At 38.8% G+C, this 18,632-nt stretch overlaps 1 protein-coding gene across 1 annotated transcript; it reads right to left on the bottom strand.

The window, feature by feature from the left end:
- Positions 1-84: 84 nt before the first annotated feature.
- ABRA (actin binding Rho activating protein) lies at positions 85-7,465 on the bottom strand. Its single transcript, XM_071553997.1, has 2 exons — positions 6,654-7,465; positions 85-1,291 (listed from the first exon to the last, which is right to left on the bottom strand). The coding sequence occupies exons 1-2, from the start codon at positions 7,403-7,405 to the stop codon at positions 814-816; spliced, it is 1,230 nt and encodes a 409-aa protein (XP_071410098.1). The 5' UTR covers positions 7,406-7,465; the 3' UTR covers positions 85-813.
- Positions 7,466-18,632: the final 11,167 nt, after the last annotated feature.

The following is an 18,632-nucleotide window of genomic DNA, read 5'->3' as shown; positions in this document are numbered from 1 at the left end:
TTCCTATATTTATAAAACTGCATCCACACATGATCAAATGATACATTGCAAAACATTGCATAGAAGGCAGTTTCTAAGCTGCTATCTAGTCAAAACCTTTTTATTCATTACATTCCAATATCCATAACAAAATATGAAACTACCTAATAAATTAGGTGTATAAATACAATAAATATATAAAACCCCATTTATAAAAAGAAGGATTTTGTATATGCTATGTAAGAGAAAAGTGTCAGTAGTTGCCACACTATACTGCATATAATACTACTGCAGGTAGCAGTTGCATATCCTGCTTGTAAAGAAAACAAATTTGATATTCAAATAAAATAATTTTCCATACATTTAAATAAATTAATTAGGAAATAGATGCACAAGATCACTTTCACAAAACAAATACTTGACCTGAGTTTATATTGTCATTCAACTTCTGATCTGGCATGTTTTATATTCCTGATGTCCCAGAATAAATTATTGGGAAGATCTTGAATGTAAGATATAGAAATTGGAATTAATTTTATAACTATTTATATTGCTATGGCCTTTTATAATCAGATGCTTATATTCAATATAGATATTTCTCTTTATTGTTCATGTAATAGTTAACTTCAGTGTCTTGTAAGCCCTTCTGGTACAGAGTAAAATCCGTTTGGATGCTTGGGTTTTATCATGCACTAGTTATAAAATACATATTTAAAGCAATGCTCAATGTCTTTTCTATGTGGATGAACAGGAGGAAACTTGTATTCAAAATTTTCAAATGCATATAGCAAGGGAGAAGGGGAGAAAAGTTTTCCAAAAGTTGTTCTGGCTTGCTTATTTTAATAAAGTAATTATGACATTATCATCCCTTCCTTGCCATAACATTTCTCCCTCAAAGTCCACCAGCCCATGTTTTCTGGCTCTCATCAGAATCCCAACAACCTTATCTGAAATACGAACATATCTCTCGAAGAGTTCCCCAAAAGTAACTTGGATCCTGCCATCGGGCCGTGGCTTAGCCATTGATTCAATGATGAAGCACATGTCCCTGATCTCCCGATGGATATGGGCCTCGGCTCTCTTGGCTCTTTCGGCGGTTTTGGTTCCTTCCTTTGGATGGCCATATCCTTCATCTCCTTTCTGCAGGCGCATGGACATGGCCAGCTCGTGGTCAAATTCCTCGCTGAAGGGATTTAGTTTCTGTGTGATGATGTGCTGGTCGGCCCATTCCTGCCACCTGTCCTTGAGGCTGTGGACAGCGCTGTGCTTCCTGCGGGAGTTGATGCGAGCGTCCTCGCTCAGCCTGCTTGCGCTGCGAGAAACAAAAAAGGCATTGGAGATGCTCATTTAATAACAGTTCAATGGCTCGGTACTGCTACTGCTCTCTGCTGTTAGCTGGGCTACTGTGCTTTTCCGGATGAGATGGGAGCCACCAGGTGGCATGAGTTCACCACTTCTAAATTAGTTCGTTCTTTGGGTGCTGTTTGTCCACTTTCAGTTTACACTCAAATGCATATTTACTGACCACAGCTTCATCCCATCTACACTACCACCCTCCAGCCCTGATTTGAGCCCGTTTTGACAAACTTTCCCTAGAATGGCTTAACTCTGTATGGGAGTAAAACAGTACGTTGCTGATGATCTGCACTTTCTGTACTTGCCATGCAGCTCCCTATTTCTGTGTGCCTGGCAGAGCCTGAAATGTGCCTGCCCTGAGGTTAGAGATGGCAGTAACTGTCAGTGTATGGTCTGAGTCTTCTGCTGTTCTTGGCTGAAAAACAGAGGGTAGGATCCAGAAAAATCTACTCTGTAATAGATGTGAATAATTAAAGCTGCAACAAGCTAATAGAGTGTGGTAGCTCTGCCTATTTGAAGTATGGTTCTATGCAAGTACTGAAGTCCAAAATTTACATTTCCATGGGCTACTGAGATTTGTGTCAAGGTCAAAGGATGAGGAAAGACATCCAGAAGTCTTTTTTTTTTTTTTTGTTGTGTGTATGTTTAGCAACATCATAGTGCTGCATGACTCTGGGAGACAAGTTGTTGATATGCTTTCCTCTAGTGGCCAATCTCACATTTTGTGGGGGAGTTACAGGTAGTCTGAGCTAGTCTTTGCACTGTCCACATCCTGTCATCATGTCTTACAGAGCTCAGCTAGGGACTGTGCTGTGGTTGTGCCAAAGTACTTTGTTTTCCAATATTTCTACTCCCCAAAAGTCTGCTCTGAAACCTCCTCAGTAATGTCAGCTGAATATTAACAATAACACCAGAGAATCAAAATACAATACTGGGTTTTAAAAAAACCCAACAACACCAAAACAGTAGAGAGGACTGCAGAGTTGCAGAAAATTCTGTTTCTGTGCTGTTTGGACATTCCTTTGTTTTCTACTAAGCTGGTTGAAAGAGAGAATAGGATTTATACTGATGTCCTGAGTTCAGATCTGTGCACCAGAAAGATGCCACTACTGGGCAGTGCTATAAGGGTAGAGCAAGAAGTGCAGACACTTAGTGCCAGGGATGCTGGAAGAACTAGTGCACTTTATTGGCTGTGGAATTGCCATAAGTTTGACTTAGCTGTACTGAGAAACTGTTTAAAAAAACTCCAAAATACTTTTCTCCATCAATTTGGTGATAAACATCAGAAGAACTGAACATACAGAGTTGCCAAGTAAATGCAACTTTCTTCTGTGGTGTGACTGCAGAGCATCCTGAGAGTAGGCAGGGTGTCTGTGCCTGTGACTTTGTGCTTGTAAGTGATTCACAGGTGTTTAACAGGTAAGTGTTGGGAGGAAAGCATTAAAATAGACTAGTGGGGTAAAACTAGACACTAATCATGTTTCCCAACAATAAGCCAAATGTTCCTCTATATAGGCTGTTGTGTCACAGAGAAAGGGAAGGATGTGATCCTTTGCCCTTTCCCCTGAAATATGCCTTCATTGCCCAGGAACTGTAGGTACAGGATTTGGTTATGTAAAGGAATTTGTCTCCTGAAGCCTAGGGATATCCTGAAAGCCACAAAAAATGTACTAGCACAGTCTGAACTTCAGCTGAAGCTCAGATTGATTGCTTCACAAGCTCTTCATGTGGGAAGGTATCCGTGAAGACAGAGGAAAAAAAAACACTAAATGCATGAAAATTGCCTTGAAGAGGTGATGCCAACAGTGTCAGTGGAGCTGCTGAGTAGGTGTCATCAGGAGGGCTTATCCCTCAGCTGTAGCCAGCTGCTCCCCCTTCTCTCTGAAGAAAGTCCTAGAGCTTCAATTCCCCAGGCTGAGGAGAAAGACAGTGAGGGAGATAGATAGCAGGAGGCTGTAAAGTCTTTGTTGCCTGCTTTAATTTAGCAGTCTAGAATGTATTCCCTCCTTTTCCTACTGAAACCTTGAATTTTCTTTCCTAGAAGAATACCTTCCTTATCCAAATCATCTTCTCAGTGGCTGAGAAAACCACCATCTTATCTATCCTTTTGCTACTACTGTGCCCAATGTGGGTTTGAAAAATCCTTAGTTACTAACTTTTTTTAATGCATTTTCTAATTTAACCATTTCTGGTGGCTGAAGTGCTAACTTTGCGATCATTTAACTTAATAACAAGTTAACACAGGGAACTGTGTACACATAGAAGCATTTTTTTCATGCTTCTAACACACCTACGCAAAGGATTGTGGATCAAAAGCAAAGGTTATGAATGTTATTAACCCACTGTAAGAACTGCTTTAACCATAACAATCCACTAAGTTGACCTGTTAACTGAAATAATTCTAAATGCATTCTGACCTTCTAGGAGGATAATATCCATGTTCCATATTCTCTCTGATTCTTTCTGTAGGGGAAAGGTGTGGGTCCCTTTTTAATGGTTTTAGTTTCATATGCCTTTTGTTGCATCCCTTTGGCTTCTAAGCAGGATTAAAATAGTGTTTCCTATGCCAGTCGGATTTAACAGGCCTTCTATTAAGGAAGCAAACCTTATTCCAGTAAATAGTGCAGCTGATGTGAGAAAAACAAAATACTGGCACTGATGCTTTTTTCCTGGAATGTAGGAAAACAGGAGATATGCTTTAACAACTAGGTATTTATGGCCTTTTAAAACAAAATTAAGCCACATTGAAAGGTTCATAAAAGTAGCAGGCTGAAACAACATATTCTGCAGCTGTAAAATAAATTTTAAGAAATTAATAGTTAAAAAATCCAGTCCTGATAACAGCACTGTAAATGCTTAAAATTATTTTTGTGTCACATTTCAGTTGAAGAGAGAGATGTAAGAAACATAGAGAGTGTTATTTCAATCATTTACCCCTCAGTAAATATGGGTAATCAATGCTTTTCCTACATAGCATGACTAAAATTAGACATAGAAAAAATATAAGAAAAGTTTAACAGAAACTAAATAGTTGGTTTGTTTGTACTATAACATTTTAAATCAAGAAAATTGTTTTAATTGAGGTTGTTTATTGATAAGTGCTGCAAATATATCTTTTTCTACTGTATATGTGAAATCTTTGGTTGGAGGTCCTCACTTCTGTGAAAGGATGGTGCACACAGTCTTCACCAAAAGTGGGGATCACAAACTTTCCAGCTCTCAATTACTGGATATATTTTTTCACTTTGGCTGTTACCATTTGCTTCTTATGGGAGATGATTGGTCAGCTGTACATCAAAATATCATTCTAATCCCATCTGAATAGTTAAAATAGTGTTCTGTGTGCATATGTTCAGATAACTGTGCTAAAAAGAACTGTATGGTTGAAATCCATGGCTGTGTTAGTCACCAAGCAGTGGGAATGATATAGCCTGCCTGCCTGTCTGCAGAGGGATCAAAAAGTCTGTTATGGCACTTTCATAAGTTTTTCTTCACTGGTGCTGATCCCAGTTTTTCATTTCTGAAAAGGTGATTAGGATATGGTATGAACATCCTGGCCCTGGCCCTCTCATTCCTTCTGCCTTACTCACCCTTTGATCACAGGCTAATTGGGTGGTTGAAAACCCTGACTTCTTGTCTCAAATTGCCTCCTGTTCAGCTTGTGTTATGTTTGTGCGAGTGATGGACATAGTGTAGAAGCTCCAACATAGGATGGCTCCAGTAGGAACCCATGTCCTGGTGCCAGCCTTTTCCCTATTCCAGGCTGGGGCAGATGAGCTCTGCTGAGCCCTGCCTCAGTTGAAGTTTCCCCTCCAGATGTCCTCTGGCCCAGAAAGTCAGTGGACAACACATGGGCTGCACCTCAGCCACAGCTCAGCACCGCCAGCCTCAGCCAGCTGGGCTTCCCTTCATTGCAATTTTACAGCTAGACATGACTTTTGCTTCAAAACAGTTCAGGTTCAGCCATACGTTCATTTATGCTGCCTTTGTTCCATGGCATTACCAAGTCTGTAAAACAGAGGACTAGAGTACACAGTGTGCTATGTCTGTAATATCTGCATATAGTTTCCCATCTTGCAGCATTGGACATATGGATCTTTTATTCTTTCACTAAAAAAAGAGAGATGGATTTGTTTGGCATCTGCCTATTGGTAAGTGTGGCCACAGCACAACTGTTTGTAGCTGTCATCTGGAGAAGTAGTTCTGCTGGAGATCTCTGGGAATGGAAATGAGAATTTCTACCAAAATGCTGTTCCTCTGCTCTTGTGGGAGACTTCCCAAGGCTTGCATGGTTACGACAGAGCATCACTTGTTTGACATCGGAGTCCAAATTTAATATGTGCCTGCTGGGATTTAGTACTCTTCAAACATAAGACTCTTACTGAAAGAAGTCTGATGCTATGATTTTACTACTTAGTTTAAATATTTAAGTAGAACCTGTAATAACTCTGTAGGTAAGTAACAGGTTCTTCTTCCTTTTTCTTCACACCATTTACAGGCATGAGGAACTTCTGCAACATATTCAATGAACATACTTCCGTACCCCCTCACCCCATACAGTAATGTGCCCGAAGAGAGACCTTTATATTGGAGAACCATTAATGATTCAAGTATTATTTTCTCAATTGACTGATAGTATACAGCATGATTTAAATCAATCCTGCAGGTGTTGAGGCAGGCTGGATGCTTTCCAATGTATATTTGGTGTCCTATATCCCATGAAAGTTTTCCTTCTTTGAACTAATGAATTCCAAATCCATGGAAAAGCTTCCAAAGTGAAGCAGTGAACTCATATTTTGATAAGATGTACTTGGAAGTAGTTCTTGCAATGTTAATTTTGGGCATTCTCTGTAAATTGCTCCTGGCGATATTTACAAACTCTACTAAGAAAAATAATTAATTATTTGGAAATGCTATTTGTCAAATAAATTGCTTTAGACAACATTTGCTGAAATAAATTAATAGTTGATGCTCTGAAATATGAACTAAAGTATTTAGAAGTAAGTAGTTATTTGATAAACCAGTAAATCCAGTGTGAAAATTAAATATAATTAACATTTCCCAAATATAACTTCATGACTGTGTCTGTTATGTACATAGCACATAAAACCCTAGGCTATAGTCAGATGTTCTTGACTAACTACTTAAGCATAGAGAGCTATGTGAAAGGTTTCCTGAATTTTTATGTATTTCTTTTAATTCATGAGTCATAGTTTATCTTTGATCACTTCCTACCATTCCACCCCCACCCCCTCTTTCTTCCTCGTGGAAGCCTGTACCTCTCTGCCATTTGTGATAATGTAATAAAGATTACTTACGGAGATGGCACTGGACGTTTAATCCTCACTGCCGTCACCTCTCGGTCACTGTCTTCCTGCTCGAGTTTTTCTTCTGCTTCCCCGTAGCCACTGTCCTGGGCATCCAGACTGTCCTCACGACACTTAAGTAGCAGTCCTTTCTTAGCCCCTTCTTTGTCCTCTTGTTCCATATGTTCCCAGCCCTTGGTCAGATCTGATACCACAGTTGAACACTTTCTCCTTATGGTTGGAGATAATTTGCCACTAAGAATTTTGTCAATAGCACTTGATTCTTCTTTGAGCTTGGTCATCTCTGAGCTGCTGTTGTTATTCTCATATCTTTCACTGAGAAGGCTGACGTCGCCTCCTCGTTCATATGCTTTGCTGACAACAGTTTTGGTCACCTCTTTGCTTTTAATGTTGAACATTTTGAGGGCTTCTTCTGATTCCCTTGATTTTTTTTCAACATCTCTTATTGTCACTGGTTCTTTTGTTGAGGATTTTTCAGCATCTTTTTCTTGGTCCCTGTTGACAGGTGGAATTTGCCATTTTTTGAAGGAACTTTCTTGTACAGGCTGAGCTGATGAGTCTTCTGCAGCGGGGGCCCATCCAGAGGGCTCTTGCTCTTGTTTTACATGGTGGTCAGATGCCCACTGTTGCCAGCCTCGCGCCAAGCTGAAGACTTGGCTGGCCATTCGGATCTTGTGAACAGCCCTTTTCACAGGAGCAGTGCTCGGCTTTTCTTCAGGAGCCATGTTGCTGTCTGCTGCCATGTTGGCTTTTCCCCTTCTTATGCTCAGCACCTTCTGAATGGGCTTCCTGAAGTGAATTATACCCTCTGAAGAGGGCCACACAGATTTAAATAGAAGCAGGACCATGGAAAATATGTGAAACACTTCTCACAAAGACATAGTATCCTCACTGTGGCAGAGGTCTTTTTTTAAAACACAGGGTTGCATTTCATCACAGGAGATGAATGATGCATGATGTAAACAGGATGACACAGACCTGTGCTGGTAACACTGGGAAATTAACATCTCCTTTAGTCCCTCTTCCCTGGGACTGCTGAATTCCCAGTTTGTTGGCAAGGGTCAAGTTCTGGAAGTGCAGAACTTGGGTTAGAGATCCTGACCAGAGTGACTGAAACTGCTAAATGTGAAGTGATGTCAGTCACTAACAACTTTGGCCAGAGTGGAGACTTCTCATTATCACAAGTAACTAGTGGCTCTTGTCATGGAGTGTGAACCCAGAAGCTGGTTATGAATGAGAAATTTTTAGATGCATTTTCTAAAAAAGTACTAGGTGATTTCTTCTTATTGCTCGTTTGTCCAAGGAAATCCAGGTTTATTAATTTTTAAGAGGTATTTATGTGTTCTGTTCCCAGTCATTATCTATTAATGCCTGTCTCTTTAGAACACACCTTCAGGGGGGTCTGGAAACACTATCATGTTTGGTGTCAGCACTAAGGAAGAGGGAGTCACTGTCTCTGGGGATCAGTGTAATGTCTGATTTGATCAGATGGACGAAAAATCTCCTAGTTTTAGGATTTTGAAAAAATATAACCTATTTAATGCCTCACTGCTTTTCAGGAAACTTGTGTATAAAACTTCATGTTTACTTATATATTATTTACAGCATAATTATGTTTACTGTGTACAGTATAGAAAAAAATCAGTTTTCCTAGGAAACCTTGTGATTTCTTCATTCCAGAGGACTCCCTCTAGAGTATGCTCATATTTGAATTTGTAAAAATTTTTAGTAAATTGATATATGAATTTTTGCATGACAATAAACAGACATATTTCTGAGATATGGTCCTGCGGTATCTTATTTCTTAGTATGATGCTTCCTAAATAGGAACGGAAAATGACATTGCTTTTTCAATGCATCATACCTTGCAGATTACAGGATGATCTGCTGCACTTGCCATGTGGTGCTCTGAGGCATACTGAACTTCAGGGAATTCTGTTGGCTTTGTTGGTGTTACCCCAGAGATAAACATGGACTCTTGGTACTCTGCCTTTTTATCTTCTCTCTATTAAAGGCTGGGCTGTTTGAAGTAGGTCAGATCTATTTAGCTCTTGATTAATGCTATAAGACTACATCATACCTTTGACTTCTATGCAGAATTCCTCATTGATCTATGAAGTAATTGCCTCTTCAAAACTGATGACATAATGTAAGTTTGTGTTGCTATTAGATATTTACTCATACTCTATTTTAAAAAGAAATGTGTTACCTCTGTATACTGTACAGTCTCAGCTATTGCCGAGTGCATCATAACTGTGAGATGGCACTGTAAGGGGTACTGGCACAACTCGATTAAGAGCATGTGTTACCAAGCATTTATTTTGGGGACATTTTAAGGCTAATAAGGAATGGGACCTTCTTGTGCTTGAAAAGTATGGATGTGCATGCCTGCATGCCCACAGGGTGATGTATGCTCCCTAAAATACAAGGAAGATTAAAGTGAAAGGAGATGCACATGAAGAATAGGAGTATTATACCGGCTCATTATATCATTCCATTGACTATAAGGGTGGTTGAGGCTTTAGGAATGAGCTGAAAGCTAGATACAGATGTAAGGGGTAAGGCCAGGGAAGGACTGCAGTGAAACAAGTGACTATGAAAGGACAGTCTTGAAGTGTAAGGCCAACAGAGACCCTTGTTGTAAGGCAGAGACGGCTCCACCTTCATATGTGCTGGTTCCTGTGTCACCTGTTCTTAAAGAGTGCCAGCAGCAGACACTCCCCACTGTCAGGTAATCTATCCCACTGGTTAACTAGCATAAAGGAAATCTTTTCTGAGGTCTAACCTCCTCCTCTGTCACACCACTTTAAGCCTCTATCAATGCTGAGAACAGACCTTTCTGAGGCAGCCTTTCTTTCTGAGAATTCCTATATTCCTCCTCAATCTTCTAAACAATGCCATTTCTCCTCAACTTTTCTTGTGTTTCTAGGATACATGATCATGCTTTTGCCACTTATGGGTTCCCTACATTAGGTTCATGACTTTGTTCAAGTGTGATACCCAAAATGGGGATGGTATTCTGGGCTTAGCTTGCCCATAATGCAGAAAAGGAACAAATGTTCTGCTCCTGATTCATATTCTTCTTGTAATCCCCAAAGTTTCCAAAGGTTTTCATGCTCAGTGGCTGACTGTATTCACAGACCTGACTGTTCCTTCATATGTAACTGTTGTTGTTATTATGTTCTACTTTTTTCAGGTAGCTTTTTCAATTTGTGGTGAGCAGTTTCATTTTTAATCCTTGTTCCAATATTCTTGCAATGTAATTCATATTTGATAAGTGTCCTGTCTATTACACTTTCAGAATCACAAATGAAAATAACACATAAATATGAAGTATATCCAGTTAACAAGCACATTCAGTTTGGTAGAGAATTATTTCTATTTTTTTGTGTGTGGTTTTCCAGTTAATTATGTAGTATTCCAATGAATTTTATATATGAGGTGAAAATAATAAACCTGACCAATATCAAGATGTGCAGCATCTGCTGCACTTGCCTTTCTTTGGGGGTTGGACCAGATGAACTCTGGAGGCCCCTTCCAACCTCAATCATTCTATGATTCTCTGATCTTCCAAAGCCTGCAACTTGTCTGTAAAGTAGAATTACAATTGGTTTAAGGTAATTTGTAATTCCTAAGGAATGTTTGGAAATTACAGTACTTTTCGAAGAACTTGAAGAGACTTTTTTTTTCCTAGTTGACTTAACCTTGGTATACTGGTCATAGTCCCACAGACTTAATACTTACATAGTTTAGATAAATGACAATGAAAAGTTACAGACTACTGAAAAACACTGAGATTACAGATCTAAAGTACTATTAAATCCATGTTGCACAACAATATGTTAAACAAATGTTTATTTTGAATTGGTCACTATATTAAAATGAAGGATTACAAAATCACAGACTTGTCCAAAGTGTCAGTGAAATTTTGATCTAATTATTCTGAGATTTACTAAATTTATGGTGCTTAATTTTAGGGTGTGCAATGATTTTGCCTTGAACATACTGAATGGTGTCTCATTTTATATGGTGATATTGCCAGCAAGAAGTTAAATGTAAGTATAAATAATGTCTGAATCATCCAGTGAGATTCATACTTTGAGGGTTGCTTATTTTACAAGTGTTTCATTGCAGTAAGAGTAGAATTTATTACTTCATGGCTTAAAATTTTTATTCTTAGTGAAATAATCAGCCAAGGCTACCTACAATTCCATATGTAATCTCCCTCCTGGCACTTCTAACAGCCAAGAGCCAGCCCTTAGGGCACAGGTGGGGTTTAGGCAGGCTGGACCTGAAACACATTTTCTATATGTCTTCCATACATCACAAGATCACAAGGTATATTCCAATGAACGGCAAGGCTTGGTGAGGGTGACTGGCATGGGCTTTCACAAGTTCAAAAACTATGCTTGAAGTCAGAGTTGAGGGTCCATTTCTTGCAGAATGTATATAGGAGAAAAGGTGAAAGGAGAAAATGGGGAAAGGAATAGACAAGCAAGCTTGACACTTATGCTGAAGTTGTAAACTCCCTTGTCCTTGACCCTGGATGCCTACAGTTCTGGGATTTAATCTCTTTGACACCTTGACACAAGTCTGCACATGTTCATAGGACCTTATTTCTACTTTTGGATTGCTTCATTTCACATAATACCTCTGACTTCCTGAATCCAAAGCTGTGAAGGACCAGCTGAAGGGTTGCCAGTATCAGTGTTGTAAGTTGGGATGTTTTCACCGTGTGGTGGTTTGGTTTTTTTTTTCCTCCTGGATGGGTTATTCTGTGTATATTTAAAAATCCTTTTATTTTCTCGTCACTGTAGAACATTAACAGCCTCTGGGAGACCAGTTTTCCAATTTTTTTGTTTGTTTGTATTGTTTAAGGATGATTAATTTTAAAAGTAGGACTGCATGCTTTGTACATTACTTTACCTTGTCAGACATTGATGCCAAGGAATATAATTTTCAGCCAACTGTAAGTGTATGAAAGATGCTGTCTTCCCCCTCAGAGTTAGTGGTGTATAATGAGAACAAGCTGTGTTTTTTTTATAAGTATAACCAGCTGCTATTATCAGGAATCTCAAGACTGATTTTTTTTTTCAACATGACATGGTTAAAGTACATTGTGTAAGAGCATTGTAAGTTGCAGAAAACCTGGAAAAAGGGTTAGAATTTGGATTTCCTTATTTTTAGAGTTCATGTCAAACATATTCCTTCTAACAACTCCAGTGAACAACTGTCTCATTCAGGACAGTTTCCTGTACAATCCACATGTCTGAGCTCTAGGAAATGGGCTGCTCCTGAGCCTTTGGAATGGGTCCTGTCCAGTTGTTAACAGAAATCAGTCTATGCATTCATTGGTGCAGTTTCTTGTGCTTGCATCCTATATCTAGCCATAGTATTTTTTTCAACTTAAATTGTGTTGTACTGAGAAACTCTCCCTGTGTAATTAGCATGGAATCTGGAGTCTGCATTTGATTAATGTGTCACTTTATAAGAGATTGGGCCTTATCCATGATTGATCATGGCAAACACTGCTTTGTGAAGAAAAGAAACCCAACAAACTGTCAAGAAAACCCTGGTCAGAACCAGGGTTGAAAGACTCCTAGTTGTGGAAGAGTAGTAGGGGGAGCGGGAGGACCCACTATCCAGTAGCAGCAGCTATAGCTAATGATTTGTAGAGCAGAACCCCAGAGCTCCTCTCACTCTGTGTGAGCTGGACTTGAATTCAAGCCACCCAAGTAATAGCAAATGGCTCTGTAGATTCTGAACTAGCTAAGGATCAGAATTCAGCATGGTCTTTCACTGCAGTCTGGTAGAGAGACCTGGCTGTTAAAGCTGAGAGAAACCAAACTCAAAATGCAGAGATGCCTCTATGTATCTTCAAGTTCCTATACAAGCCCTGCTACTGAAGTGACAAAACTCTTCACTGTCTTAAATATCTTACTCCTCTAAAGTTGTCTTCACTTTTCAGATTATGAAAACTAGACTAGGATGTAGAGCCTTAAAGCACTTTGTCACTCTCTTCCTGCTTTTGCATATAGTGGCCACAGCTGTTCTCAGGTGTCAGCTGCCTGCAAGAAATACATGCAGTGTGATCAAATTTATACAGGAAACGAAAGCAGAAGTAAAATCAGAGGCTTTTAGTCCATTTTACCTCTAAGCATAGATACATCTTTTACCTGAACATCTGTAGGAAGTGACCAGAAACAAGTAACAAGCAGTAATGAAGAAATTTAGTTTAAAAGTGTAAGCAAACATTTGCACAAAATCGTTTGCATTAGGCATTTAGTTCTACTTGCATTATGGAGTTTCTGAAGATCATTGAAACAAAAGAGCCTTTAAAAGAGAACTACAAATATGTTGCTATTCGAGTTTGTATTGATTGCATCTATTTGTAAGTGAATGGTTATCTTTTTCTGATATGAATATTATTTAATGTTATAAGTAATTTAATACTGTGGTTTCAACTTGCTAACGTATTTTAGTTTACAGTTTACCTAGAAATAGCCTTATGGCTTTGAGAATATGACATTATTGATGCTACTGAAATCTGAGCAGAACACTGGATACAAGGAATTTAAGTCTTCTCATAGCTTTGCAATACGAGATGGATGGGAGCCATACCAGAATAGGAGAATTTGAAATCAGACACCTGGATGTAATGTGAGAGATGATTAAATGTATTTTACACATCTACAAGAAAGAAATCACAAGTAAAAAAAAAAGAAAAAAAAAGAAAAAGTAAAGAAGCACAATTCTATATTGTTAAAATATGTTGCAAGCAAGCGTTAAGAGGTATAACCAAATCACCATCCTCCAGGTATTAACAGGGCAGTGTTCCCATGCATTATGGCTTTATTCTTCATGTTAGGATTAACTGCATGTTTCTGCTTAATGGTGTTTCTCAGATTTCAAGGTAGAAAATGTGAGAGGAAAAAAGAATTTTCATAGATAAAAAACCCCACTCCTTTCAGAGACAGTGCCTTCTGATTAACTAGAGCAGTACAAAGCAGAACTGAACGAACCACTTCATCAGTGTTTGCTTTGTCATTAGTCTGTTTGAAGTGCATTTACTTCCAGGTGTCACAAGATGTACATCATCTTGTTCTCCTGTATTGTCTTTACAGTCTACCAGTTTTGTTTAAAATCTGACAATGCATAGCGTAAAACATAAACAGTTGTTCTTCTATTGTGCATAGTTGACCTACCGCAGGTTTTTGAAAAATCATTGAAAATTTTCATTCAGTTTCTACCAGAGTTGCTAATTATTATCTTTTTATTGTAGGTATTGCAACTTTAACAAAAATTAAAATCTTAATTTCTGAAATTATCATTTGAGGAGGGAGAAGAAAACAGATTGGAAATTTTAGAAAACATGTTTGAATGCAAAAAACCCTACACAAATAAAGAAAAAATCCAGAATAAAAGAGTCTGTATATAATATAAATGCAATATTTAATTATTCATTTTAAAGTGTTGTAATTCAGAATCAGGTTCAGAACTCAGGAACCAGGCTTGTCTCAGTATATTTTCAGTATTTTATTATGAAGATTTTTTTAATATTCACTGTGGGAAATCCTTTGAACTAGGCAAATACTACATTTTTTTAAAATCTATCAATTAGCTACAATAATTAGCATATTTTCAATGCCTCAGTCAAAATCATGCTCAGCTCTTCTGTTATTCCATATCCTTAAAGGTTCTGACATGAAGGATTGTTTGAAACCATTGATGTTGTGGCTCATTTTTGGAGGTATCTAGGGTGGAAAGCAGAAATCCTCTTGACCAATTCATCATGATTTTTCTTGCAGTGTGGGGGATCTCATTTTAAAAGTGATACCAGTATCCTGAAGCTGTAAACTGGAACTGTGATTCTTGACCTTCTGGGTAACGCAAACAGAGTCTCCTGAGTGCAGTTGGCTCTGCCCACTCCCCCTGCTTTCACATTCCAGTGCAACAGGCAGGACAGGCCGTTATTTATTAGTTCTTACTTCCCCACCAGCTGCTCTAACAGCATGCAGCTGTGTTTTTGTTAGCAGAGGTAGACCCCTGGCTTTGCTCGTTGGTAGTGGCATGAAAGTCTGGTGGCCAGTCTGCGAGAGCAGCGCTGCACTGTGAAGTTGCTTGAGTGAGTCCAGTTGCCATTAGATGTCAGGAGTTAAGTGATGGGAATTTCTGGAAGATTATAAGTATTTATACTGCTATATGGATGTTTCCATGGCTCATGGCTAAGCTTCAGTTGCCAGGGAAGCTGCAAAAAAAGAGCTGAAATTCCCAGTGATCTTTTGGGGTTAGTTTATATCAAAAACTTCAAAACCATATTAGATTAAATTACACACCTACTTCATTTTTAAACTATGCTTCAGACATCTGCCTTACTTTTACATTATGTAAGAGTAGTTAATGGGCCTCAATTAAGGTGTAAAATTCTTTTCAAGAAGATGAAAACAGAGGAGTGGGGTCTTTAGGTCGTTATTTAAAACTGCCCATCATTTGATTTGCAGCATAGAGCAAGCTATGAGTTCTTCTTGGATACAACCATACCTAATTGCTCATACCAGCACCCAAACTGGAATGAACAGTTCCGTGAGGGAGTCACAAGTATCTACTCATTTTTCTCACCTGCTTGTTCTGCTGTGTAGCTTCCTCATGCTCTGCTTCAGCACATGGACAGGTAGGTCTATTAATCCAGTGAATGACTTAGTACACTGATCTGTATTTTGAGTCACTAACAGCAATTTGGAGGGAATATTTGACTCCCCATCTCCTTTACCTGTCTGAACCAAATCAGTATCCCTCACAATGGTGTCAGCCATTTGGGCATAGAAAATTTATGGAGGTGCTGAATTTTCAAGGATGACTTTCTATTTTTGAAAATATGTGACTGGTCAGCTTGAGATGTTATGCTTCTCAGACAGGTAAACTGATTCTAACTCTCACCAGACTGGACCTTTCTAAGTCTTTCCCTACATAATTAGTCACTGCTGACTTAATGCAGTTCATACAAACCAGGAGATGTTTAGGAATTGAATTTAATTGAACATTAACAAATACAGTATTATCCAACAGCCCCAGAATGCTGCCTCAGCTTTACTAGATCCTTTCTAGCACTTTCCTTAAAATAAAGGAGACATGTGTGTTTATATTTGAAGAGTATTATGGTAGCCACATCTGTTGACTGGATATGGTAATTTGGGGCTCAATGTATTTGTCTTTTTTCTCTGTGGGGTCTGTTAAGGTTTGTGGGAGAGGACAACGGATCTGTCTCTCAGAGCTTAACAGGTTTCCCAATATAATATCAGATTTTTAAATCAGTCAAAATTAATCTATTTTTTGCTCTTTTCTTAGCCAGATGATTGCCAATATTTTGTTGTTGAAATTGCTGCCTTATATCAATACTGGTCTTTATTTTTCTCCTGGTATTTCTCATCAAATAGTGACTTTTAAAGTTGCAGGTTTACTCAGGACAGAAAGAGAAAGTTATTGGGAGATTTTGAATGATAGCAGAGAAGTAATAAAGATAAAAGGCTTCTTGACATATGCTTTGAAACCCATTGGGATTCACATGACAAGCCTTTCAGTGAGTGGAACCTACAGGCAAGGCTGGTGCCAGGCAAAGCACTGAGCAGGGATATGTACTTCTTTTAAGGCTTCTTCTATTTTGTAAGTTGAATAATGAGAAGGGTACAGTTTATTTAAGCCCTAGACCTACAGTAATCCACACAATTGGCAACCAGCCAATTATCAGAAAACATATCTGTTACACATACATTAAAAGTAGAATAAAATTGGTTGGATGTAGAAAGAACATTTCTCATTGTCATTGTTTTGGAGCTGCTGGTTGTGGGCCTTCAAGGGCACTTTCTCATGAGATTCAGTTGAGATCCTGGCGGGGGGGGGGGGCGCTTGCTGCAGCTCCTGCCACTCACCAGTGTTATCAGTTGCTCCCATGCTGCACTCCCATGAAGAACATGGTGCCCTGGCTCCTGGTGCAGCTTCTCCTCACTCGTGCAGCTTAAGAGTCCTGCCTGTGCTTTGCATTGCCATAACACTGGATCCATGTGGAGGCCAGTGAGGCTGAGCACTGCTGCTGGAGACTGCCTGCCCCCAGCACCTGGAGTAGAGCTTGTGGTGCCAGGCACTGAGGGGCTTTAAAGAGCGTCATGAGAAGAGTCAGGTACGCAGAGCAGGGCTCCACAGATGGCCAGCTGAGGAGGGGGTAGGAAGACCTGCTTCTGTTGGTTATTATTGAGAATTTGTGATCCTGAGATGATTATAGGAATAATATTTAATAATAAATAAATTAGGCTAACAATACAGAAGGCTGTCTAAAGGAAGATTTTATTTCTATGACGGGGCATAATTTAATCTAATTTTATCTGATCTTCAGTAAATCACTGTACCGAGCCATTCCCTCTTCCACAGTTGTGCTTTTGCCTCTAGTTTGGGATGGTTCTTTTATAGGTATTAAAAAGCAGACCAGAGACTACAGTCCATCTATGAAACAATGCTTTTTGGAAATTGCAGTAATAGACATAGATCAAAATGCTGTAGTTCTCTTATGTTAAAAATATTTTATTTTATTTTATTTTATTCTATTTTATTCTATTCTATTTTATTTTATTTTATTTTATATGAACACACAAATGGATGTTTTTATGCATATTTAATGCTTTAGTACAGAAAGCAGTTCAAATCTAGGGAAATCTGAAAAGGTCAGATTCTGATATCTACATATACTGATTAAGGTTTGTTTTGCAGGGTCTCTCAACACTAGTGAGCATAGTGGCAAGATAAATGGTCATTATCTGATATAATGAAGGGTGGTTGTCCATCAGAAGATGAAAAAACTTATCTTTTAACTGAGCTACAGAAAAGCCCTTGTTATTGGGACCGGAGGATATGGACAAGCGTGGACAAACAGATGATGAAGGGCACAGAATGGAATTCAAGGTTCGTGGCTGCTCAGGCTAGAGGTGCAGAGTTAAATGATGGCAGTGATGAATGCGCATATCACACACTAACACAAGGGTAAATAAACATTGCGTAATCACCCAAATAAATCTGAATACATGATCAATGTTTCCTTGAGTGTTGGGTGGATTTTCCCAATGCAGTACATGGAATACATCTTACTGTATAAACTTTAGGAAAGGGCTCTTGCTGTTCCTTTGTGTTTGAGAATAACAATGGCAACAGTTTTAAAAGTATCTCAGTGGCAGTGAAAATAAGAGAAACATCAATGTATCATGAGTTAGTTTTAGAGATATCTTTGTAGATTAACATGTGTTAGCTCCTGCCCACTACATTCTAACAGAAACACAATTTGTCTCTCTTTAGTGCTATGAATAATCCTGAGCAACTGCATTGGGCATTTAAATACATGCCTAACTCTAGAAGGACTCAAATCTTTTGTCAAAATGAAGTTCGCAATCCAAGGTTGCTCAAGTACTTCTGTAATGAAAATGCAGTGGCTTCATTTGGAGAGAATTTGTAAGAAGCACTGAAGCAATAGCTAACATACTTCTCTGCCAAATTCACATTGATTTTGCTTTAAAAGGTTTGCATCCTAGGACAGAACAAGGAGAAAGGATCCTATTTACTGTTTTAACTTGAACGATGACAGCAGGTGTTGCAGAAGAAATAATGGCAAGATTAAGATATCAACATTGATCCAGACCCTTCTTACTGGACAAACCCAGTCAGAAATGTTCTCCTATTAATGAGCAGTGTGGGTAACTTCTGCGAAAGTATCAAGCTATCCCCTCACTCTCCTTCCACTCTGTTATTTTCTATTCATGTTCATGCTTGATATGCTCCCTGTACCGCTTAGCTCTTTTCTAAACTTTGCCTGCCTTTGGAACAAGGAGATTTTTGTAGCCTAGTCAGGACTAGTTTATATAATTGCATGAGCGCAGTAAGTCTGGAGGATAACTCTAAACACTTCTCATGATTTTTAGTTTTCCTTCTGAA

The sequence above is a fragment of the Pithys albifrons genome, chromosome 4 (genome assembly GCF_047495875.1).
Source record: "Pithys albifrons albifrons isolate INPA30051 chromosome 4, PitAlb_v1, whole genome shotgun sequence".
Taxonomy (NCBI): Eukaryota; Metazoa; Chordata; class Aves; order Passeriformes; family Thamnophilidae; genus Pithys; species Pithys albifrons.
The sequence above is the reverse complement of the archived record's forward strand: the minus strand, read 5'-3'. Positions and strand labels throughout refer to the sequence as shown.